Genomic DNA, 26,707 nt, shown 5'->3' with positions numbered 1-26,707 from the left:
ATTAAAACACAACAAGGTACTGGTGAGTCTCCACGAAGAGGTGAGCTGCCATCTTTCCACAACGACGTACAGCTACAGGAAGTGCAAAAGTCACAAGGTCGTTTCAAAGTCAAATAAAATAAGGACTTTAGACAAAAAGTCACATTTCTTATACAAATAAAAATATTACAAATGCTTTTCGGTTTTATTTTTGTTTAAATCAAACTGTATTAAATAAAAACAAGTATTTTAAAACAACATTTGGACCTAAATTGAATTCTTCTCTTTGTTAGCCAACATTATAAGACAAGAAGGTCAAGTGTAGAAAAATGATTTTTTTTTTCTTCTTCTAATTGACCATGTATGAAACTTGAGGCCAGTATTTGTTGACTTTAGTACTTTTTTTCACATGCCGCCTCCACATGTTTGCAAGCAAAACGAAAGTGTGACAAAAAAATAAACGATAAGAACCACTAAAATACAGAATAAGTTCCTGGTCATACAAGATCATGCTCCTTCTGGAAACAAACTCCCACTCGGCTTTGTCTTCTGGAAGTTTCTCTGACGCCATCCTTGAATTAGCACAATGACAGAAAGCACTGTAAGTACAAAAGCCAAAAGCGTGTAAATGGTAAATAAAAAGAGAATATTTGCAAATCCTTTTCAACTTATATTCAATTGAATAGACTGCAAAGACAAGATATTTAACATTTGAACTGGTAAACTTTGTTATTTTTTTTTACAAATATTAGCTCGTTTGGAATTTGATGCCTGTCACATGTTTCAAAAAAGCTTGCACAAGTGGCAAAAAAGACTGAGAAAGTTGAGGAATGCTCATCAAAGACTTATTTGGAACATCCCACAGGTGAACGGGCTAGCTGGGAACAGGTGGGTGCCATGATTGGGTATAAAAGTAGATTCCATGAAATGCTCAGTCATTCACAAACAAGGACGGGGTCGAGGGTCACCACTTTGTCAACAAATGCCTGAGCAAATTGTTTAAGAACAACATTTCTCAACCAGCTATTGCAAGGAATTTAGGGATTTCACCGTCCACGCTCCGTAATATCATCAAAAGGTTCAGAGAATCACTGCACGTAAAAACCGACATCAGTGTGTAAAGGATATCACCACATAGGCTCAGGAACACTTAAAAAACCACTGTCAGTAACTACAGTTGGTCGCTACATCTGTAAGGGCAAGTTAAAACTCTACTATGCAAAGCCAAAGTCATTTATCAACAACACCCAGAAACGCCGCCGGCTTCGCTAGGCCCGAGCTCATCTAAGATGGACTGATGCAAAGTGGAAAAGTGTTCTGCGGTCTGACGAGTCCACATTTCAAATTGTTTTTGGAAACTGTGGACGTCGTGTCCTCCGGACCAAAGAGGAAAAGAACCATCCGGATTGTTCTAGGCGCAAAGTGTAAAAGGCAGCATGTGTGATGGTATGGGGGTGTATTAGTGCCCAAGACATGGGTAACTTACAGATCTGTGAAGGCACCATTAATGCTGAAAGGTACATACAGCTTTTGGAGCAACATATGTTGCCATCCAAGCAAAGTTATCATTGTGAGGAGGCGTGGCCTGCGGACCTGCAGCGAGGCGGGGGGTGCCGGGGCCGGCTCTGAGATCGGCGACAGAGCATCAGCAGAGACGGAGGGGTCTGGAGAAGTTGGAGAAGTTGTAGCGAGTGGCGAAGAGAGAACCCGAACCCGAGCAAGACGGAGACGGAGACGCAAGCGGCAAGCTGGAAAGCAACCCAAAGAGCGCGACCGTCACCAGAGACCCGGAAGACTGAAAAGCGACCGGAAGAGCGAGACGGTAGAAGAGGCGAGTGCTGAAAAGCGACCCGACCAGAGCTGAGGTTTATTGCAAAATAAACAAAATCTCAAAACTGCCACGCCGTCATGTCTCTCCTTGGTGGTCAGAGGAACCCGGAGGAAAGAGTCCTTCCACAATCATGGACGCCCCTGCTTATTACAGCAAGACAATGCCAAGCCACGTGTTACAACAGCGTGGCTTCATAGTAAAAGAGTGCGGGTACTAGACTGGCCTGCCTGTAGTCCAGACCTGTCTCCCATTGAAAATGTGTGGTGCAAAATGAAGCCTGAAATAGCACAACTGAGACCCCCGGACTGTTGAACAACTTAAGCTGTACATCAAGCAAGAATGGGAAAGAATTCCACTTCAAAAATGTGTCTCCTCAGTTCCCAAACCTTTACTGAGTGTTGTTAAAAGGAAAGGCCATGTAACACACTGATAAAAATGCCCCTGTGACAACTTTTTTTGCAATGTGTTGCTGCCTTTAAAGGCCTACTGAAAGCCACTACTAGCGACCACGCAGTCTGATAGTTTATATATCAATGATGAAATCTTAACATTGCAACACATGCCAATACGGCCGGGTTAACTTATAAAGTGACATTTTAAATTTCCCGGGAAATATCCGGCTGAAACGTCGCGGTGTGATGACGTATGCGCGTGACGTAGTCAGTTTAACGGAAGTTATGGTACCCCGTAGAATCCTATACAAAAAGCTCTGTTTTCATTTCATAATTCCACAGTATTCTGGACATCTTTTGCAATTTGTTTAATGAACAATGAAGGCTGCAAAGAAGACAGTTGTAGGTGGGATCGGTGTATTAGCAGCGGACTACAGCAACACAACCAGGAGGACTTTGTTGGAGAGCAGACGCGCTAGCCGCCGACCTCACCTTGACTTCCTACGTCTCCGGGCCGCCAAACGCATCGGGTGAAGTCCTTCGTCCTTCCGTCGATCGCTGGAACGCAGGTGAGCATGGGTGTTGATGAGCAGATGAAGGCTGGCTGGTATAGGTGGAGAGCTAATGTTTTTAGCATAGCTCTGTGCGGTCCGGTTGCTAAGTTAGCTTCAATGGCGTCGTTAGCACAGCACTGTTAACCTTCGCCAGCCTGGAAAGCATTAACCGTGTATTTACATGTCCACGGTTTAATAGTATTGTTGATTTTCTATCTATCCTTCCAGTCAGGGGTTTATTTTTTTTGTTTCTATATGCAGTTAAAGCACGACGCTATCACGTTAGCTCGTAGCTAAAGCATTTCGCCGATGTATTGTCGTGGAGATAAAAGGCACTGAATGTCCATTTCGCGTTCTCGACTCTCATTTTCAAGAGGATATAGTATCCCAGGTGGTTTAAAATACAAATCTGTGATCCACAATAGAAAAAGGAGAGAGTGTGGAATCCAATGAGCCAGCTTGTACCTAAGTTACGGTCAGAGCGAAAAAAGATACGTCCATCACTGCCTCTCAAGTCCTTCACTGTAACGTTCCTCATCCACGAATCTTTCATCCTCGCTCAAATTAATGGGGTAATCGTCACTTTCTCGGTCCGAATCTCTCTCGCTCCATTGTAAACAACGGGGAATTGTGAGGAATACTAGCTCCTGTGACGTCACGCTACTTCCGGTACAGGCAAGGCTTTTTTTTTAATCAGCGAGCAAAAGTTGCGAACTTTTTCGTCGATTTTCTCTACTAAATCCTTTCAGCAAAAATATGGCAATATCGCGAAATGATCAAGTATGACACATAGAATGGATCTGCTATTCCCGTTTAAATAAAAAAAAATCATTTCAGTCGGCCTTTAAATTCTAAGTTCATGATTATTTGCAAAAACAAAAGAAGTTTCTCAGTGTGAACATGAAATATCTTGTCTTTGCAGTCTATTCAATAGAATATAAGTTGAAAAGGATTAGCAAATCATTGTATTCTCTTTTTATTTACCATTTACACAACGTGACAACTTCACTGCTTTTTGGCTTTTGCACGTTGGCTGAAGACAGCTTGAGTGTTCAAGGTTTTAGTCCAACCGTTTAGAAAAGATTACAAATCTTAACGTGTCGTTGGACCCTCATTTGGTTTCTTAAGCCGGACTGTAAATGTTGAAGCCGAGTGTGAAATTCAAGACCACGAAGACAAGTAAGACGATTACACAAGCGATATTTGCAGGAAGAAGCCTTATCTTCACGGGACAGTTGGAGGCTCCCCTCAGACCACAGTGCTTATGTCGTCAGCCTCTTCTGCTTTCTTGGGCTTGCTGGGAAGAGACTTGAGGTACTCCAGGTGTCGCCTGGCATCCTCCTGGTTCTGACGAACGTAATAGACCACGTATGAAATGACCATGGCGAACCAACAGAACATGGTCACCAGCATGGCGTAGTCCGTTGTCCTTTTGGTGACGTTGCAGAGATCGCCGGCCACTGCCAGGAAGGGCCGTCCCTCCTGGTCCCGAAGCTCAGAGCTCCTGCACAAAACCCGAGTGGTGGATTCGTGGTTGTGGGCCATCCCGCCGATGGCCTGCTGGAGGGCGCAGTCGCAGTGCCAGGGATTATCGTCCATGATAACGCGAGCCTTGAGGCGGGAAAAGGCCTCCCTGTGCACACTGGTGATGCGGTTATGGGACAGGTCCAGCACTTGGAGCGTTGCCTCTATGCCGCTGAACGCGCCATCTCCGAGCGTCTCCACGGTATTGTAGGAAAGGTTGAGCTCTCTCAAAAGCCAAAGTCCGTGGAAAGCCTGATCGGGAACACTGTCTATCTGGTTGTGGTCCAGCCTCAACAAGACCGTGTCCACCGGCAGGCTGGGAGGGATCTCTTTGAGCCGGGACTGACTGCAGCTGACATTGAGCCCATGAAGGTGGAGGTCGCGCTGACAGTTGCAGCCTCTGGGACACATGCTGGCCGAAGGAAAACACAGGACCATGAGTACCAGGCTCTGGAGGAGCAGGCACATGGGGATGGAGCGTGACAGCCACAACTCTAACACAGTCATAGTGACTGGCTGTCTGCGGCATCCCGTCTGGGACCAGCACCACTGGTTCTTCAAAGGCAAGTCATGGGAGACAAATGCGGGCCAACTGCAGCTACTGGAGGATCAGCACAACCTGGAACCAAACAAGTCAAGATGAGGTTTGTCATCTGGAATATGACCTTGGTTGTGATGATAGGGTTGACTGCTAACTAAGTCTTGATTACTGAGCCATGGCCATGGCTAACTAAGTCTTGATTACTGAGCCATGGCCATGATTGGTCAGATCTAGTATGAGACTTAGATTGGTCACATCTAGCCATAGACTTAGATTGGTCAAATCTAGTATGAGACTTAGATTGGTCACATCTAGTTAGACTTATATTCGTCAGATCTAGTCAACGACTTAGATTGGTCAAATCTAGTATGAGACTTAGATTGGTCGCATTTATTCTTAGACTTAGATTTGTGACCTCTAGACAGACTTCCATTCAGCAGATCTAATCAGAGACTTAAATTGGTCAAATCTTGTCTTGAACTTTGATTGATCAGATCTAGTCATAGACTAATATTTGTTGGATCTAGTCTTAAACTCAGATTGGTCACATATACTAGTATACTGGTCAGAGCTAGTCTTAGATTGGTCAGATTTAGTCTGAGACAGGTCAGATATAATCTTGGACTTGGATTGGTTAGATCTAGTATGAGACTTAAATTGGTCACATCTAGTCTTAGACTTAGATTTGCCAGATCTAGTCAGACTTAGATTGGTCAAATCTTGTCTTGGACTTAGAATGGTCAGATCTCGTCACTCTAACACAGTCATAGCGACTGGCTGTTGTCTTGGACTTAGATGGGACACATCTAGTAGTATACTGGTCAGATCTAGTCTTAGACTTAGATTGGTCAGATCCAGTCATAGACATAGACTGGTCAGATCTAGTCTTAAACATAGATTGGTCAGATCCAGTCATAGACATAGACTGGTCAGATCTAGTCTTAGACATAGATTGGTCAGATCCAGTCATAGACATAGACTGGTCAGATCTAGTCTTAGACATAGATTGGTCAGATCCAGTAATAGACATAGACTGGTCAGATCTAGTCTTAGACTTAGATTGGTCAGATCCAGTCATAGACATAGACTGGTCAGATCTAGTCTTAGACATAGATTGGTCAGATCCAGTCATAGACATAGACTGGTCAGATCTAGTCTTAGACATAGACTGGTCAGATCTAGTCTTAGACGTATTTTGTCAGATCGAATCTAAGACTTGATTGGTCAGATCTAGTAGTAGACTTAGTTTTGTCAGATCTAGTCAGAGATTTAAATTTGGCAAATCTTGTCTTGGATTTAGATTGGTCAAATCTAGTCATAATCTAAGATTATTTGGATCTGGTTTTAGACTTAGATTGGACAAATCTAGTAGTATACTGGTCATATCTAGTCTTAGACTTAGATTGGACACATTTAGTAGTATACTGGTCAGATCTAGTCTTCGACTTAGATTGGTTATATCTAGTATTTAACTTAGATTGCTGGTCAGAGCTAGTCTGAGACAGGTCAGATATAGTCTTGGACTTAGATTGGTCAGATTTAGTCTGAGACAGGTCAGATATAGTCTTGGACTTAGATTGGTTAGATCTAGTATTAGACTTAGATTGGTCAAATCTAGTATTAGACTTAGATTGGTCAGATTTAGTCTGAGACAGGTCAGATATAGTCTTGGACTTAGATTGGTCAAATCTAGTATTAGACTTAGGTTGGTCAGATCTAGTATTAGACTTAGATTGGTCAGATTTAGTCTGAGACAGGTCAGATATAGTCTTGGACTTAGATTGGTTAGATCTAGTATGAGACTTAGATTGGTCAGATTTAGTCTGAGACAGGTATTTTTCCATTCCACATGTGAATTATTTTCATTCTACATGTGAATTATTTTCATTCTATATTTGATTTTTTTTTCCATTCTATATGTGAATTATTTTCATTCTACATATGAATTATTTTCATTTTATATTTGATTTTTTTTTCCATTCCACATGTGAATTATTTTCATTCTACATATGAATTATTTTCATTCTATATTTGATTTTTTTTTCCATTCCATATGTGAATTATTTTCATTCTACATATGAATTAGTTTCATTCTATATTTGATTTTTTTTCTCCATTCCACATGTGAATTATTTTCATTCTACATATGAATTATTTTCATTCTATATTTGATTTTTTCCCCATTATTTTCATTCTACGTTAGATTTTTTTTCCATTATGTTTGAATTTTTTCCATTACACATGTGAATTATTTGCATTCTACATGTGAATTATTTGCATTCTATATTTGATTTTTTTCCATTCCACATGTGAATTATTTGCATTCTACATGTGAATTATTTGCATTCTACATGTGAATTATTTGCATTCTATATTTGATTTTTTTTCCCATTATTTTCATTCTACGTTAGATTTTTTTTCCACTACATGTTTGAATTATTTCCATTCCACATGTGAATTATTTTCATTCTATATTTGATTTATTTTTTCCATTCCACATGTGATTTTTTTGCATTCCAAATGTGAATTATTTGCATTCTACATGTGAATTATTTGCATTCTATATTTGATTTTTTTCCATTCCACATGTGAATTATTTGCATTCTACATGTGAATTATTTGCATTCTATATTTGATTTTTTTTTCCATTCCATATGTGAATTATTTTCATTCTACATATGAATTATTTTCATTCTACATATGAATTATTTTCATTCTATATTTGATTTTTTTTTCCATTCCACATGTGAATTATTTTCATTCTACATATGAATTATTTTCATTCTATATTTGATTTTTTTTTCCATTCCATATGTGAATTATTTTCATTCTACATATGAATTATTTTCATTCTATATTTGATTTTTTTTCTCCATTCCACATGTGAATTATTTCCATTCCACACGTGAATTATTTTTATTTCACATGTGAATTATTTGCATTCTACATTTGTTTTTTTCCCATTGTATGTTTGAATTATTTCCATTCCACATGTGAATTATTTGCATTCTACATGTGAATTATTTTCATTCTATATTAGATTTTTTTTCCATTACATGTTTGAATTATTTGCATTCCACATGTGAATTCTTTTCATTTTATATGTGATTTTTTCCCCATTCCACATGTGAATTATTTGCATTCTACATGTGAATTATTTTCATTCTATATTTGATTTTTTTTTTCCATTATTTTCATTCTACGTTAGATTTTTTTTCCATTACATGTTTGAATTATTTGCATTCCACATGTGAATTCTTTTCATTTTATATTTGATTTTTTTTTCCATTCCACATGTGAATTTTTTGCATTCTACATGTGAATTATTTCCATTCTACATTTGATTTTTTTCCCCCATTATATGTTTGAATTATTTCCAAGCCACTTGTGAATGATTTGCATTCTACATGTGAATTATTTTCATCCTACGTTAGATTTTGTTTCCATTATATGTTTGAACTATTTCCATTCAACATTAGATTTTTTTCCATTCCACAAGTGAATTATTTTCATTCTATATTTGATTTTTTTCCCATTCCACACGTGAATTATTTTTATTTCACATCCCCACCTTCTACCATCCTAGTCACGTCCGTTGTGTCCTTGGGCAAGACACTTCACCCTTGCTCCTGATGGCTGCTGGTTAGCGCCTTGCATGGCAGCTCCCGCCATCAGTGTGTGAATGTGTGTGTGAATGGGTGAATGTGGAAATAGTGTCAAAGCGCTTTGAGTACCTTAAAGGTAGAAAAGCGCTATACAAGTATAACCCATTTATATTATTATTTATGTGAATTATTTGCATTCTACATTTGATTTTTTTTCCATTGTATGTTTGAATTATTTCCATTCCACATGTGAATGATTTGCATTCTATATTTGATTTTTTTCCCATTCCATATGTGAATTATTTGCATTCTACATGTGAATTATTTTCCTTCTATATTTGATTTTTTTTTCCATTATTTTCATTCTACGTTAGATTTTTTTCCATTACATGTTTGAATTATTTGCATTCCACATGTGAATTATTTTCATTTTATATTTGATTTTTTTTTCATTCCACATGTGAATTTTTTGCATTCTAGATGTGAATTATTTCCATTCTACATTTGATTTTTTTCCCCATTATATGTTTGAATTATTTCCAAACCACATGTGAATTATTTTCATTTTATATTTGATTTTTTTCTCCATTCCACATGTGAATTCTTTTCATTCTACATGTGAATTATTTCCATTCTACGTTTGATTTTTTTCCCCATTATATGTTTGAATTATTTTTTTTTCCCATTCCACACGTGAATTATTTTTATTTCACATGTGAATTATTTGCATTCTACATTTGATTTTTTTTTTCCATTCCACATGTGAATTATTTGCATTCTACATGTGAATTATTTGCATTCTATATTAGATTTTTTTCCCATTACATGTTTGAATTATTTGCATTCCACATGTGAATTATTTTCATTTTATGTGATTTTTTTTTCCATTCCACATGTGAATTATTTCCATTCCACATGTGAATGATTTGCATTCTATATTTCATTTTTTTCCCATTCCACATGTGAATTATTTGCATTCTACATGTGAATTATTTGCATTCTATATTTGATTTTTTTCCCCATTATTTTCATTTTACGTTAGATTTTTTTTCCATTACATGTTTGAATTATTTGCATTCCACATGTGAATTATTTTCATTTTATATATATATTTTTTTTCATTCCACATGTGAATTTTTTGCATTCTAGATGTGAATTATTTCCATTCTACATTTGATTTTTTTCCCCCATTATATGTTTGAATTATTTCCATTGCACATGTGAATGATTTGCATTCTACATGTGAATTATTTCCATTCAACATTAAAAAAAATGTCCATTATGTTTGAATTATTTGCATTCTACATGTGAATTATTTACATTCTATGTTAGATTTTTTCCCTCATTATATGTTTGAATTATTTCCATTCCACATGTGAATTATTTCCATTCTGTTAGATTTTTTCCCCCATTATATGTTTGAATTATTTCCATTGCACATGTGATTGATTTGCATTCTACATGTGAATTATTTTCATTCTATATTTGATTTTTTTCCCCCATTATTTTCATTCTACGTTAGATTTTTTTTTCCATTATGTTTGAATTTTTTCCATTCCACATGTGAATTATTTGCATTCTACATGTGAATTATTTGCATTCTGTATTTGATTTTTTTTTCCATTCCACATGTGAACTATTTGCATTCTACATGTGAATTATTTGCATTCTATATTTGATTTTTTTTCCATTACGTTTGAATTATTTCCATTCAACATGTGAATTATTTTCATTTCATATGTGATTTTTTTTTCCATTCCACATGTGAATTCTTTTCATTCTACATGTGAATTATTTCCATTCCACATGTGAATGATTTGCGTTCTATATTTCATTTTTTTCCATTCCACATGTGAATTATTTGCATTCAACATGTGAATTATTTTCATTCCATATTTGTTTTTTTCCCCCCATTATTTTCATTCTACGTTAGATTTTTTTTCCATTACATGTTTGAATTTTTTGCATTCCACATGTGAATTCTTTTCATTTTATATTTGATTTTTTTTTTTTTCATTCCACATGTGAATTTTTTGCATTCTAGATGTGAATTATTTCCATTCTACATTTGATTTTTTCCCCCCCATTATATGTTTGAATTATTTCCATTGCACATGTGAATTTTTTCCATTCCACATGTGAATTATTTGCATTCTACATGTGAATTATTTGCATTCTGTATTTGATTTTTTTTTCCATTCCACATGTGAATTATTTGCATTCTACATGTGAATTATTTGCATTCTATATTTCATTTTTTTTCCATTACGTTTGAATTATTTCCATTCAACATGTGAATTATTTTCATTTCATATGTGATTTTTTTTTCCATTCCACATGTGAATTCTTTTCATTCTACATGTGAATTATTTCCATTCCACATGTGAATGATTTGCATTCTATATTTCATTTTTTTCCATTCCACATGTGAATTATTTGCATTCTACATGTGAATTATTTGCATTCTATATTTGATTTTTTCCCCCCATTATTTTCATTCTACGTTAGATTTTTTTCCATTACATGTTTGAATTATTTGAATTCCACATATGAATTCTTTTCATTTTATATTTGATTTTTTTTTTCATTCCACATGTGAATTTTTTGCATTCTAGATGTGAATTATTTCCATTCTACATTTGATTTTTTTCCCCCGTTATATGTTTGAATTATTTCCATTGCACATGTGAATGATTTGCATTCTACATGTAAATTATTTCCATTCTATGTTAAAACATTTTCCCTCATTATATGTTTGAATCATTTCCATTCCACATGTGAAACGGGTTGGGTCGCACGTGCACATACAGACGTGCACGCGCATGAACGCACACACGGAACGACGTTTTTTTGATTGCTTGGGTTTGCTAAACCATGAGATGAGAGGAGAGGAGAGGAAGAGGAGAGAAGATGAGAGGAGCAGCAACAACATGAGAGGAGCAGCAACAACATGCGTCATGTGTGAAGAAGACCTCACCTGCAAACATCACGTGACCGAAGACACCTGCACCGTCCTCCTCGTCCCCCATCTTCACATTCTATTTGATTCATGTTCCACGTCATATCGGAGTACAACACGTTTCCAACTACGGACTACAAGCGCGCGTCAAGCCCGCAGCCGGCAAACACGCAGCACTTCCGTTTCCGCTTTGGGCTTTTCGCTATAAAACACTAGTTGTACTCCACGTCAAAAATCATGGCGGGTAAAATACTAATAATTGATGTGAAAGATCATATGTGTTATTTTTCTGTGGTACAAAAGTACTTCAAATGAAATGAAAGATGTTCCGTGTATTACCTTATATATCGATACTATATACACCAGGGGTCAGCAACCTTTTTGAAAGCAAGAGCTACTTCTTGGGTAGTGATTAATGCGAAGGGCTACCAGTTTGATACACACTTCAATAAATTGCCAGAAATAGCCAATTTGCTCAATTTACCTTTAACTCTATGTTATTATTAACAATTAATGATATTTACACTTAATTGAACGGTTTAAAAGAGGAGAAAACACGAAAAAAATGACAATTAAATTTTGAAACATAGTTCATCTTCAATTTCGACTCTTTAAAATTCAAAATTCAACCGAAAAAAAGAAGAGAAAAACTAGCTAATTCGAATCTTTTTGAAAAAATTAAAAAAATGAATTTATGGAACATCATTAGTCATTTTTCCTTATTAAGATTAATTTTAGAATTTTGATGACATGTTTTAAATAGGTTAAAATCCAATCTGCACTTTGTTAGAATATATAACAAATTGGACCAAGCGATGAGGTGGCGACTTGTCCAGGGTGTACCCCGCCTTCCGCCCAATAGTAGCTGAGATAGGCTCCAGCAACCCCAAAGGGAATAAGTGGTAGAAAATGGATGGATGAATGGATGGACCAAGCTATATTTCTAACAAAGACAAATCATTATTTCTTCTAGATTTTCCAGAACAAAAATTTTAAAAGAAATTCAAAAGACTTTGAAATAAGATTTAAATTTGATTCGACAGATTTTCTAGATTTGCCAGAATAATTTTTTTGAATTTTAATCATAATAAGTTTAAAGAAATATTTCACAAATATTCTTCGTCGAAAAAACAGAAGCTAAAATGAAGAATTAAATTAAAATGTATTTATTATTCTTTATAATAAAAAATAAAAAAATTACTTTAACATTGATTTAAATTGTCAGGAAAGAAGAGGAAGGAATTTCAAAGGTAAAAAGGTATATGTGTTTAAAAATCCTAAAATCCTTTTTAAGGTTGTATTTTTTTCTCTAAAATTGTTTTTCTGAAATTTATAAGAAGCAAAGTAAAAAAAAAAGAAGAATTTATTTAAACAAGTGAAGACCAAGTCTTTAAAATATTTTCTTGAAATTTTCAAATTCTATTTGAGTTTTGTCTCTCTTAGAATTAAAAATGTCGAGCAAAGCGAGACCAGCTTGCTAGTAAATAAATACAATTTAAAAAATAGAGGCAGCTCACTGGTAAGTGCTGCTATTTGAGCTATTTTTAGAACAGGCCAGCGGGCTACTCATCTGGTCCTTACGGGCTACCTGGTGCCCGCGGGCACCGCGTTGGTGACCCCTGCTGTATATGGATGTTGAAGAAATGTATTATTTGTCAATATTGCTGGCCTACACTTGATGAAAGGAATATTATATTTGTAACTATTAAATGTAAATGTACACAAACATTGTTTCCAAGATGGCTGCGCTTCAGAGCAGCGGCTTCGTGCGAGCGCTCCTGGAAGTGAGGGCAAAAATACCCCTCAATTCAGTCAATTTCATGGCTGGCTCACAGCGTGTTCACTCCGTGATCACTTATGACCGACTTACAATTCTGGATGTGGAGAGATCGGGCCATTTTGGGCTGATAGATGCGTGTACGATGGACCTGCTCGCTAGCTTGGGAATTCTTCGCGAGCTACATCCAGCAGTGGCCTTTGAAGCAGCGGCGTCGACTACCAGCGGAGACCGACAGCGAAAGAGACGTAAGCGATGCGCTCGGAAGCAGAAGCGGGGGTGTCGGGCGGGGCTAACAACAAAGCTAAATGCTTTGTTGTTAGCGGGGCTAACGAAAAAGCTAAATGCTAATCCACAAAGAAGCGCTAATAAGGAGTCTGTTAAGCTAGAACTAGCCAGCGCCAGGCTGGATAATCCCTGCACACATAGCAATTCTTCTAGAATAATATACAACTCACATAATGTTTTTTCTGCGTCAGAGGTGGACATGCATTTTACTGAGGTGGCAAACAATCTAAAAATTCCTGTCATATCAATTCCTAGATATGGTCGAAATTATTTAAAGTGCACTATGCATAATAAACGTAACATTATTAATATTGCTACTACGGATACTTTCAACAAAAACTCCTCAAAACAGCCCACTACCTATAATATGGGCTTTTTAAACATAAGGTCATTGTCTTCCAAAACGTTATTAGTTAATGAAGTCATCAGAGACAACAATCTTGATGTCGTTGGTCTAGCCGAGACCTGGCTCAAACCAGACGAATTTTTTGCGCTGGGTGAGGCGTCTCCTCCTGGCTATGCGGGAACGCATATTGCCCGCCCCATTAAAAGGGGTGGGGGTGTTGCACTAATATACAACAAAAACTTTAGCCTTACCTCGGACCTAAATAATAAATATAACTCGTTTGAGGTGCTCACTATGAGGTTTGTCACACCGCTGCCTCTCCACCTGGCTGTCATCTACCGCCCCCCTGGGCCCTATTCGGACTTTATCAATGAATTTTCAGAGTTCGTTGCTGATCTAGTGACGCACGCCGACAATATAATCATAATGGGAGACTTTAACATCCATATGAATACCCCATCGGACCCTCCATGCGTGGCGCTCCAGACTATAATTGATAGCTGTGGTCTTACACAAATAATAAATGAACCCACGCATCGCAACGGTAATACGATAGATCTAGTGCTTGTCAGGGGTGTCACCACCTCTAAAGTTACGATACTCCCGTACACTAAAGTAATGTCCGATCATTACCTTATAAAATTCGAAGTTCGGACTCATTGTCAACAAACTAATAATAATAATAATAACTACTATAGCAGCCGCAACATTAATACTGCCACAACGACGACTCTTACTGACCTACTGCCTTCAGTAATGGCACCTTTCCCAAATTATGTGGGCTCTATTGATAACCTCACTAACAACTTTAACGACGCCCTGCGCGACACCATTGATATTGTAGCACCGCTAAAGCTAAAAAGGGCCCCTAAAAGGCGTACCCCATGGTTTACAGAAGAAACTAAAGCCCAGAAATTATCATGTAGAAAGCTGGAACGCAAATGGCGTGCGACTAAACTTGAGGTTTTCCATCAAGCATGGAGTGATAGTTTAATAACTTATAAACGCATGCTTACCTCAGCTAAAGCTAAATATTACTCAAATCTCATCCACCTCAACAAAAATGATCCTAAATTTTTGTTTAGTACAGTAGCATCGCTAACCCAACAAGGGACTCCTCCCAGTAGCTCCACCCACTCAGCAGATGACTTTATGAATTTCTTTAATAAGAAAATTGAACTCATCAGAAAAGAGATTAAAGACAATGCATCCCACCCACAACTGGGTTCTGTTAACACAAATATGACTGTATATACGACGGACATTGCCCTCCAAAATAGTTTCTCTCTCTTTGATGAAATAACATTGGAGGAATTGTTAAAATGTGTAAATGGGACAAAACAAACAACATGTTTACTTGACCCAATTCCTGGGAAACTTATCAAGGAGCTTTTTGTTTTATTAGGTCCATCAGTGTTAAATATTATAAACCTATCACTTTCCTCTGGTACTGTTCCTCTAGCATTCAAAAAAGCGGTTATTCATCCTCTACTCAAAAGACCTAACCTCGATCCTGACCTCATGGTGAACTACCGGCCGGTGTCCCACCTACCGTTTATCTCGAAAAAATTGTCGCACAGCAGCTAAATGAACACTTAGTGACTAACAATCTCTGTGAACCTTTTCAATCCGGTTTCAGGGCAAATCACTCTACGGAGACAGCCCTCGCAAAAATGACTAATGATCTATTGCTGACGATGGATTCTGATGCTTCATCTATGTTGCTGCTTCTTGATCTTAGCGCCGCTTTCGATACTGTTGATCATAATATTTTATTAGAGCGTATCAAAACGCGTATTGGGATGTCAGACTTAGCCTTGTCTTGGTTTAACTCTTATCTTACTGACAGGATGCAGTGTGTCTCCCATAACAATGTGACCTCGGACTATGTTAAGGTAACGTGCGGAGTTCCCCAGGGTTCAGTTCTTGGCCCTGCACTCTTTAGTATTTACATGCTGCCGCTAGGTGACATTATACGCAAATACGGTGTTAGCTTTCACTGTTATGCTGATGACACTCAACTCTACATGCCCCTAAAGCTGACCAACACGCCGGATTGTAGTCAGCTGGAGGCGTGTCTTAATGAAATTAAACAATGGATGTCCGCTAACTTTTTGCAACTCAACGCTAAGAAAACGGAAATGCTGATTATCGGTCTTGCTCAACACCAACATCTATTTAATAATACCACCTTAACATTTGACAACCAAACAATTAAACAAGGCGACTCGGTAAAGAATCTGGGTATTATCTTCGACCCAACTCTCTCGTTTGAGTCACACATTAAGAGTGTTACTAAAACGGCCTTCTTTCATCTCCGTAATATCGCTAAAATTCGTTCCATTTTGTCCACAAGCGATGCTGAGATCATTATCCATGCGTTCGTTACATCTCGTCTCGATTACTGTAACGTATTATTTTCGGGCCTCCCTATGTCTAGCATTAAAAGATTACAGATGGTACAAAATGCGGCTGCTAGACTTTTGACAAAAACAAGAAAGTTTGATCATATTACGCCTATACTGGCTCACCTGCACTGGCTTCCTGTGCACCTAAGATGCGACTTTAAGGTTTTACTACTTACGTATAAAATACTACACGGTCAAGCTCCTGCCTATCTTGACGATTGTATTGTACCATATGTCCCGGCAAGAAATCTGCGTTCAAAGAACTCCGGCTTATTAGTGATTCCCAGAGCCCAAAAAAAGTCTGCGGGCTATAGAGCGTTTTCTATTCGGGCTCCAATACTATGGAATGCCCTCCCGGTAAAAGTTAGAGATGCTACCTCAGTAGAAGCATTTAAGTCTCATCTTAAAACTCATTTGTATACTCTAGCCTTTAAATAGACTCCCTTTTTAGACCAGTTGATCTGCCGTTTCTTTTCTTTTCTTTTCTACTCTGCTCCGGGGTGGACCGCTAGCCTGTCCATCAGATGGGGACATCTCTACGCTGCTGACCCGTCTCCACTCGGGATGGTTCCCGCTGGCCCCACCATGGACTGGACTTTCGCTGATGTGTTGGACTTTCACAATATTATATCAGACCCACTCGACACCGAGGATGTCGTTGTGGCTTGTACAGCCCTTTGAGACACTAGTGATTTAGGGCTATATAAATAAACATTGATTGATTGATTGATTTCCCCACACTGCAGGTCCATTTGGATTTCTTTAATTAAACATAAAACAGCACCTGAGCCTGGACGATTTATCCAGGATAAGTTTGAAGATTATAGGTCCAGACAGGCCTGGCCCTAACCAATCTGGCGCCCTAGGCAAAATTTTAGGTGGCGCCCCCCCCACATCGGCAGTGAAGTGTATACTCACAAGAAACCGAATAGCTTTGTCTTTGACCTTTTTTTTTACTTAAAGAAAGCAAATTAACAATCAGAATAGTTAACAAGATAAAAACAAATATGGATAAATAAATGAATACAAAAAATAAAAAATGAATATATGAAATACAATATTTTTTACATACATAAACACAAAATAAAACATGTCAACAAGTTGCATAAAATAAATTAAAAATACAATATAAATAAGGCACTGCACAAAACAAGATATCAAACCAGTATGACTTTAACAACTATATGACAAAAAAAGGGGATCCTACAGGGTTCTCTATTTGTGCTTTTTAATATTGCATTAACTAGAATGACTTACAAATTACTGTACACCAGGGAGTACTGTAATTACCTAACGTTACATTATTATTTTCCATAACAATTTAGCCCCCTCCACAATATTAACCCGACGTTAAAACAGAACTAGCTATTTATTGATTAGCAATTGTCGAATCATGTAACATCAGCTTAATGCTAAAAAGCCAGGTTACTATCACATTCTGTAACAGACAAATAATTTCATGTAGGCTAACGTTACCTACCTGCTACCTCTGTCTTTTTCTCGTTTCTCCTCTTCTTTTCTTCCCTGGGCACCTGACAGTTTTGGCCGTTTTGACATCTTGTGTTGATTTTTTTTATGTGGGACGTCCAAAAAGAGTCATGATACGGGAAGGGAGGGGGGGCGCACCGTGCCGGGGGAGGGGGGGCGTAATGTTGTAACAAATAATATTTCTATTAAATAGGCTTTACTTTGCATTTTAATTAACGTGGGATTATTTTATGTATTTAGAAATAATAGTACCAACTTTTTTTTTTTTTTTTTCCCTCCAACATTTGTGGCACTGGCGTGGCGCCCCCTGATGGACGGCGCCCTTAGCATTTGCCTATACGGCCTATGCCACGGGCCGGCCCTGGGTCCAGATATGCAGTTACTGCCTTACTTTTACTTAAGTCACTTTTTTGCTTTAGTAACTTTTTTACTTTTACTTCAAAACTTTCTTGGATAAATTGTGCTTGTCCGAGTAGTTTAAATGCAACATCTTTTTTTAATTTCACTTGAGTATTTTTGTGAAGGACAGTTTCTTTGTTACTTTCATTTTAGGGGCACATGTGCACATACAGTAAAGTTAAATGTACATACATATTTGAAAAAAAGTGTAATTTAATTTCTTTTGAACACTAATGTGATTGATTATGCAATCTGTATTATTATTAGTTCATATGTCTGTATAATTGATTAGTGATCAGTTTTTAGGGTGTATCCAATTTCAGCTGGGATGGACTCCAGCTCAACCTGATGATGATAATCACTTCACAATTGATTCCCCGTAACACACACTCACACACACACGCATATATATATATATATTAGGGGTGTGGAAAAAATCGATTCGAATTCGAATCGCAATTCTCACATTGTGCGATTCAGAATCGATTCTTATTTTTTTAAAATGTATTTATTTATTTTTAGTTATTTATTGAAATGTATTTATTTTATTTTATTTTATTTTTTTTATTTTTTTTAAATTAATCAATCCAACAAAACAATACACAGCAATACCATAACAATGCAATCCAATTCCAAAAGCAAACCCGAGCCAGCAACACCCAGAACTGCAATAAACAGAGCAATTGAGAGGAGACACAAACACGACCACAGAACAAACCAAAAGTAGTAAAACAAAAATGATTATCATCAACAACAGTATCAATATTAGTTACAATTACAACATAGCAGTGATTAAAAATCCCTCATTGACATTATCATTAGACATTTATAAAAAAAAAAGAACAATAGTGTCACAGTGGCTTACACTTGCATCACATCTCATAAGCTTGACAACACACTGTGTCCAATATTTTCACAAAGATAAAAATAAGTCATATTTTTGGTTCATTTAATAGTTCAAACAAATTTACATTATTGCAATCAGTTGATAAAACATTGTCCTTTACTTGTTGTCACTGTCACTCAGAGTTGCATTGCAAAATGACACGGAATAAATGTGTTTATTTTGTTTAGAATTCAAATGGGATTTGATTTGGTGCGCGGCATATATTTGCTGTGCGCAGAGGACGCTTGAGCAGTGCGCAATTGCGCAGGCGCGCACCTTAGAGGGAACGTTGATCCACACACACACACACAAACAAACAAACAAACACACAAACAAACACACACATATATGTGTGTACAGCTCTGGTAATGGCTACATTCGCACCCACCTGCGCAAATGTACTTCAAAATGTAACAATCAAAATAAATATGACTTTTTGTTTGTTTACTAGAGCACGTATACATAATATGCATTAGTTTGACCATTTAAAATCAACGATAATAAAAAGGAGATGCTTGGAAATAGCATAAAAATGCCCCAAAAACTTGGAAAAACGCGATTCATAGCGTTACTTTTTGGTGTAACCATCATGAGCGTTCTGTTCAGGTATATTTTGATAAATCATCATATTTATGTATTGCCACATTTAAATAGGTATTGATCAATCTTTAAGCTGTGTGTATTTGATTTCAGTTTGCTTCTGACATCTTATTCAGAATTGTAGTTGAAACTTTTACAACCTTGTGTTGCGCTCATGATGGCGTAACCAAACTAGATTTCATTTAATGATCTTATTTTGAATATTTATTCCCTTTTTTACATTTAGTATATTTAAATATTCATTTATAAACGTTGAATACATTTCAAATATCAATAAAATGCAATTGCCTTCATCTTATAGGGCAGGGGTCACCAACCTTTTTGAAAGCAAGAGCTACTTCTTGGGTAATGATTAATGCGAAGGGCTACCAGTTTGATACACACTTAAATAAATTGCCAGAAATAGCCAATTTGCTCAATTTACCTTTAACTCTATGTTATTATTAATAATTAATGATATTTACACTTAATTGAGCGGTTTAAAAGAGGAGAAAACACAAAAAAAATGACAATTACATTTTGAAACATAGTTTACTTCGACTCTTTAAAATTCAAAATTCAACCGAAAAAAAGAAGAGAAAAACTAGCTAATTCGAATCTTTTTGAAAAAATTCAAAAAATAATTTATAGAACATCATTAGTAATTTTTCCCGATTAAGATTAATTTTAGAATTTTGATGACATGTTTTAAATAGGTTAAAATCCAATCTGCACTTTGTTAGAACATATAACAAATTGGACCAAGCTATATTTCTAACAAAGACAAATCATTATTTCTTCTATATTTTCCAGAATAAAAATTTTAAAAGAAATTCAAAATACTTTGAAATAAGATTTAAATTTGATTCTACAGATTTTCTAGATTTGCCAGAATAATTGTTTTGAATTTTAATCATAATAAGTTTGAAGAAATATTTCACAAATATTCTTCGTCGAAAAAACAGGAGCTAAAATGAAGAATTAAATTAAAATGTATTTATTATTCTTTACAATAAAAAAATTTTTTTTTACTTGAACATTGATTTAAATTGTCAGGAAAGAAGAGGAAGGAATTTAATGTGTTTAAAAAAGGTTGTATTTTTTTCTCTAAAATTGTCTTTCTGAAAGTTATAAGAAGCAAAGTAAAAAAAATGTATGAATTTATTTAAACAAGTGAAAACCAAGTCTTTAAAATATTTTCTTGGATTTTCAAATTCTATTTGAGTTTTGTCTCTCTTAGAATTAAAAATGTCGGGCAAAGCGAGACCAGCTTGCTAGTATATAAATAAAATGTAAAAAATAGAGGCAGCTCACTGGTAAGTGCTGCTATTTGAGCTATTTTTAGAACAGGCCAGCGGGCTACTCATCTGGTCCTTACGGGCTACCTGGTGCCCGCGGGCACCGCGTTGGTGACCCCTGTTATAGGGTAATAATTTCGCCACACCTAGTGTGTGTTACAATCATTGGTACTTGAACTTTGATGTTTAGTTCCACCAAGTCATGAGCGTAACACTAAGCTTCATCACTTTGACTTGTAATATCTCTAATTCTGCTGGTGTTTTATGCTTTATTCTTTTTGGAACATGTAGCCTACAAAACAGTATAAAAACAGTACAAAACAGCGCCAGGGGGTTGTAAATTCAAAGTAACTAAAATAGGATGCAAAAAGTATATTTATAAAATAAACAAAGCGCAAAGCTCACTTCACTCAATCTCGGTAAATAACTTAAATTTGGAACACAACATCATCATTTTCACAGCTTTTTGGTTGTTAGAGGTAGAGAGTGTTTTAATGTAGAGTTCTAAATCTTTTTTAAAGGCACAAAAAACAGGTCGGGTATTGAGAAACTTACATTTATGAATATAAAACTTAGCCAATAGTATAATGAGGTTGCAAAGGTAAAATTAGTATCTTTTTTTTTTTTTTTTTTTTTTTTTTTAAGTTTTATTTATACATTTCAACATTTCAACAATCAAATAAGTACAAAAGTAGTACAAAACAGTACAAAAAGAATACAAAGCAGCGCCAGGGGGTTATAAATTCAAAGTAACTAAAATAGAATGCAAAAAAACATATATATAATATAAACAAAGTGCAAAGCCATAGGCTCACTCAATTTCAGTAAACAACTCAAATTTGGAACACTGCATAATCGTCTTCACAGCTTTCTGGTTGCTAGAGGTAGAGAGTGTCTTAATGTACAGTTCTAACTCTTTTTTAAAGGCACAAAAGACAGGTCGGGTATTGAGAAACTTACATTTATGAATATAAAACTTAGCCAATAGTATAATGAGGTTGCAAAGGTAAAATTCCTTTTCAAATTTTTGTTCATATAGTGTAAAACCAAATATCACATCTTTAAAACAAAGCACAAATTTGTCATGAATATTGTCCAGGATGAAGCGACAGATGCCCTGCCATAGTGATCGAGTGCTTTCACAAGTCCAAAACAGGTGGTAAACAGTCTCTGGATGCATGTTACATAAGGTGCAGGTAACATCAATGTCCTTCTTGTATCTAACCATCACAGTCTTTACAGGGTAATAACGATGAATGATTTTAAAAGATATCTCTTTGACTTTGTTGGTAAGTAAATACCTGTTAGGAAGGGACCATGTTTTGACCCAGCAGATGTCATTCACAATATTATTCCAGAGCGCAATTACATAGGAGACAGACACACAATCATTTTGGAATAAGCTGCGGATTTTTCTGTTATTTTTCTGATCAAAGCAAAGTTTCCCCACAGGAGTGTCAAGTGGATCATTCACAATTTTTACAGCAGAAAGAGGAGATGAGTAAGCCCTGTACAACATAACAACACCCGTTGGAATGGCATCAAATACAATGGCAAATTGTTTGGGAGTTACAGGGACCTTAAAGTGGTTGAGAAATTCTTGGTAATTAAAAAGTTGACCTTCCTTATTGAAAAGCTGACTCACTAAAATAATATCATTGTTGAACCAATTGTTGAGGAAAAGAGATTTCCTTTTGTAACATATATCTTTATTGTTCCAAATGAAGTATTTGGTAGGTGAGAAATTGTGCTTGTATATAAGAGACCATGCCAGAAGGGCTTGTTTGTGGAAGTTTGAAAGAGCAACAGGAATTCTATCAATGCTGTAGTTACACAATAGCAAAAATTTTAGGCCTCCAAGGTTAGAAAATACATGATGAGAAATGAAGTTCCAAATTGAGGTAGGGTCTTTCAAATAGTGTCTTATCCAATTAATCTTGAAGGTGTTGTTTAGTGGAGTGAAATCCAGAAAGTTTAGACCACCCTGATTATAATTGTTCATTATAACAGATTTCTTAATATAATGAATTTTGTTTTTCCAAACAAAGTCAACAAGTATTTTGTCAATAGTTTTACATATTTTTTGGTTAACATCTAAAGAAATAGCCGCATACGTAAGCCTGGAGATACCTTCTGCTTTGGAAAGCAAGGTTCTGCCTTTTAAGGATAAATCTCTCTGTAGCCATTGGTTAAATCTTTTCTTAGTTTTTTCTACAATTGGATTAAAGTTCAAGACCGATCTAGAACTCTGATTTTTAGTGATAAGTATTCCTAGGTAATTAATACTATCCTTAACTGGAATTTGACATATAGATATCATTTCACATCTCTTCACAGCCATTAGTTCACACTTATTCACATTCAGACGGAGACCAGAAGCCAAGGAAAAAACATGAATCACATCCAAGGCAAGAGGAATTTGAGAAGAGTGCTTCAAAAAGAGTGTTGTGTCATCAGCCAGTTGGCTGATAGTTATTTCTCTGTCTAATATAGAGATCCCCTTTAAACAGCTAGATTTTATATGAACCGATAGCAATTGGGTGGCTAACAAAAATAAATATGGAGAAATAGGACAACCTTGCCGTATCCCACGTTTTAATTCGAATCTTGGGGATGTACCAGAATTTAGCTTTATTGAACTATTGCCATTGCAGTACAAAGTCTTGATTGTTTTGCGGAAAAAATTGCCGAAGCCAAATTTGTCAAGTGTCTTGAAGATAAATTCATGTTCGATCGAGTCAAAAGCTTTGTAGAAGTCCAGGAAAAGCAGGAAGCCTTCATCATTAATGACCTCTGGGTAATCCAGTATGTCAAGTACAAGCCTGATATTATTCGAAATGTGTCTCCCTCTCATAAATCCTGACTGTGTCTCATCAATTATGTCATCCAGAACCAATTTTAAACGTTTAGCAAAAATAATAGCTACAATCTTATAGTCATTGTTTAGGAGGCTAATTGGACGCCAATTATCAATAATCAGTAAATCTTTGTTTGGTTTGGGTATAAGGGTAATGAGGCCTTGTGTTAAAGTTGGAGGAAGGGCACCTGTATCAATACTTTCACAAAACACTTCTAGTAAGAAAGGAGCTAGCTCTTTTGAAAATATTTTATAGAATTCAGATGTAATACCATCCACCCCAGGAGATTTGTTATTTTTTAAACTATTAATTGATTCCACTACTTCCTTGAGACAGATTGGACGGTCACAGAATCCCTGGTCAGCTGTGCTGATTGACTTAGTTTCAGTTAAGGCATCCATAAACGAAATAGCATCACTTTCACAGTATTGACTATTGTATAATTTTTTGTAAAATTGAGAACAATAATTTGCAATCTGTTTTGCATCATTGCAAATCAAATCGTTTATTTTCAGTTGATCAATGGTGTTGTTTTGAGCCTGCGATTTTTCTAAACGAAAGAAATACGCAGAATTTTGTTCACCTTCCTCCAGCCATTGTTTTCTAGATCTTACAAAGGCTCCTTCTGCTTTCGATTGATACATTTTGTCTAATTTATTTTGGTTTTCTAAGAGACTTTCTTTTTCTTCTGCTGACATATTATCTGGACATAAAGAGGATAATGCAGTAATGATGGAAATCACATTTTCTTCTTCAGAACGCTTATTCTTAGCTAGATTACTGCAATATTTTCTAATACATTTACCTACCTCATATTTAAAGAGTTCCCAATTACTACCATAATTGTTTTGGGTTTTGGCTTTATTAAAAAACAATTATATTAGATCTTTAATCTTTATCTTAACTGCTTCATGACATAAAACCGAACTATTGAGTTTCCAGTATGAGCTTTTTAAACAATTGTGAGAGGGATGTAGGGAGATGTGAATCTGTATAGCTCTATGATCAGTCAAAGGAGTGGAGAGAATTTGAACAGTAACATTGTTTTGCAGTGATTTAGAAATTAACCACATGTCGATTCTAGATTTTCTTGAGCCTGACTTGTTAGACCAGGTAAAGGATGTCTTATCAGGATTTTTATATCTCCAGGCATCAATTAGATCAAGCCTTTGCATTAGTAACTTTAGATTTGAGCTGACACTATTTTGAGAGCCTGGTGGCCATCTATCAAGTGAATTGTCAATGACAGTATTTAAGTCACCTCCTACAAGTATATAAGCATTTGGAAATTTGGCAAGCCAGTGTAGGATTCTATTTTCCACCTCATTATATAATAAAATGAGTATCTTTTCAAAAGGGACACGTCTGGCTGACGTCACTCACTTGAAACATGAGAGGCTCCTCCTACTGACTCCTGATTGGTCAGATCACGCCGGCTCAAGCACATGGCTACTTTGCCTATTTAGTAGGGGGCGTGGCCTGGGCCTGCAAGTTCAAAAGTCGATTGTGACGTAACAAAGTGCTTGGATTTACAATGTGCAAATGTTGAGTAAATGTGATCTCATTGTTATTAATGCTGTTTCTGTGTATCATGAGAAGAGAGGCTTGCCGTTGTTGTTATGCGCCTCCAATAGGTTATGTACGGTAGTGCCGGTTCATCCGCGCTATCGTCAGGTGATCTCTTCCGGTTCACTGCGCGCCAGGAAATGACGTCATACACACAGAAAAGTTTGATGGAGTTGTGTTCTTTTTCCCACAGTTACCGATGTTTTGTTTCCCGGTGCTGTGAGGCATTGTACTGAACCATTCTTAAAATAAACCATCATCTTTCATACAACTGGAGTATTCATTGAAGATGAATGAAGAAGGAAGAAACCCAACAGCAAACACTTTAATTATCAATTATGCTACTCCCTCCGAGGTCTTAATCAAGGCTCAAGTTGTTCGTTTTTCTCAAACAGACATTTATTTCAGCCACGCCTTCTTCTCGTTAACAACGATGCCAAAATAATGCCGCCAGAACTAATACATAAGAAAAACAGAACTTACAATTTAAAAAAAAACCACATTGATTTCACATACATTATCAGAAAGAGTCATACCTCATTGGCCTCACAAACTCCGAGGGAATAAAGTTTCTTTTGAAGCCGATCCTCCATTAACTAAGCTGCTGTCTCACGCTGCTTCCTTTAGTCCGTCACTTATTAATTGTCCCCCCCAACAATGTGACCAAACCGGAACTAAAAATATGTTCCTCTCCAATTTACAGGAGTTGTGTAACAAAAATAAAGTTAACATATACTTGCATGAAATGACCAAAGAAAATACATTTTTCATCACATTATATGTAAATATGAACTTATATTTATACATTGTATTTATTTATTCTAAACAACTATGGCATTATATAACATTTATACTAGAGATGTCCGATAATTGCGTTAAAATGTAATATCGGAAATGATTGGTATCGGTTTTTTTATTATTATCATTTTTTATTTATTAATTTTTTTTAATTAAATCAACATAAAAAACACAAGATACACTATTACAATTAGTGCACCAACCCAAAAAACCTCCCTCCCTCATTCACACAAAAGGGTTGTTTCTTTCTGTTATTAATATTCTGCTTCCTACATTATATATCAATATATATCAATACAGTCTGCAAGGCAGAGCCGGCCCAAGGCATAAGCGTACTAAGCGCTTGCTTAGGGCCCCGCGGCCACCAGGGGGCCCCCAAAAGCAATTAACAAAAAATTCTTATTTTTTATTTTTTGCATGTACTTGTACGAGTCTGAGTCAGACTCGTACATGGCAGTGATTAGTATTAATAACAAAGTCGGCCATCGGATTTCTTACAGTGATGTCATAAATGACTTTGCCTCCAGAAAAGCCAGGAAGCACAGGTTTTAAGGAGTGGGTGGAGTGGGTGGAGCGGTGGGTGGTGAAGAACAGAGGAACAAAACTGTGATGTGATGGTCAATATGTGTGA

The 26,707-nt window shown here is 36.3% G+C and overlaps 1 protein-coding gene across 3 annotated transcripts; it reads right to left on the bottom strand.

The window, feature by feature from the left end:
- LOC133635584 (leucine-rich repeat-containing protein 3B-like) lies at nt 1-25,923 on the bottom strand. 3 transcript variants are annotated; one of them, XM_062028804.1, is made up of 3 exons: nt 25,815-25,923; nt 3,741-4,899; nt 1-578 (listed from the first exon to the last, which is right to left on the bottom strand). In XM_062028804.1, the coding sequence occupies exon 2, from the start codon at nt 4,785-4,787 to the stop codon at nt 4,005-4,007; it is 783 nt and encodes a 260-aa protein (XP_061884788.1). In that variant the 5' UTR covers nt 4,788-4,899; nt 25,815-25,923; the 3' UTR covers nt 1-578; nt 3,741-4,004. The 3 variants fall into 3 exon arrangements, with proteins under 3 accessions (XP_061884788.1, XP_061884789.1, XP_061884790.1); XM_062028805.1 differs by having other exon boundaries at nt 1-551; XM_062028806.1 differs by lacking the exon at nt 25,815-25,923 and adding an exon at nt 11,404-11,709.
- Between the last annotated feature and the right edge of the window lie 784 nt (nt 25,924-26,707).

This window comes from Entelurus aequoreus, linkage group LG20 (genome assembly GCF_033978785.1).
Source record: "Entelurus aequoreus isolate RoL-2023_Sb linkage group LG20, RoL_Eaeq_v1.1, whole genome shotgun sequence".
Lineage (NCBI taxonomy): Eukaryota > Metazoa > Chordata > Actinopteri > Syngnathiformes > Syngnathidae > Entelurus > Entelurus aequoreus.
The sequence above is the reverse complement of the archived record's forward strand: the minus strand, read 5'-3'. Positions and strand labels throughout refer to the sequence as shown.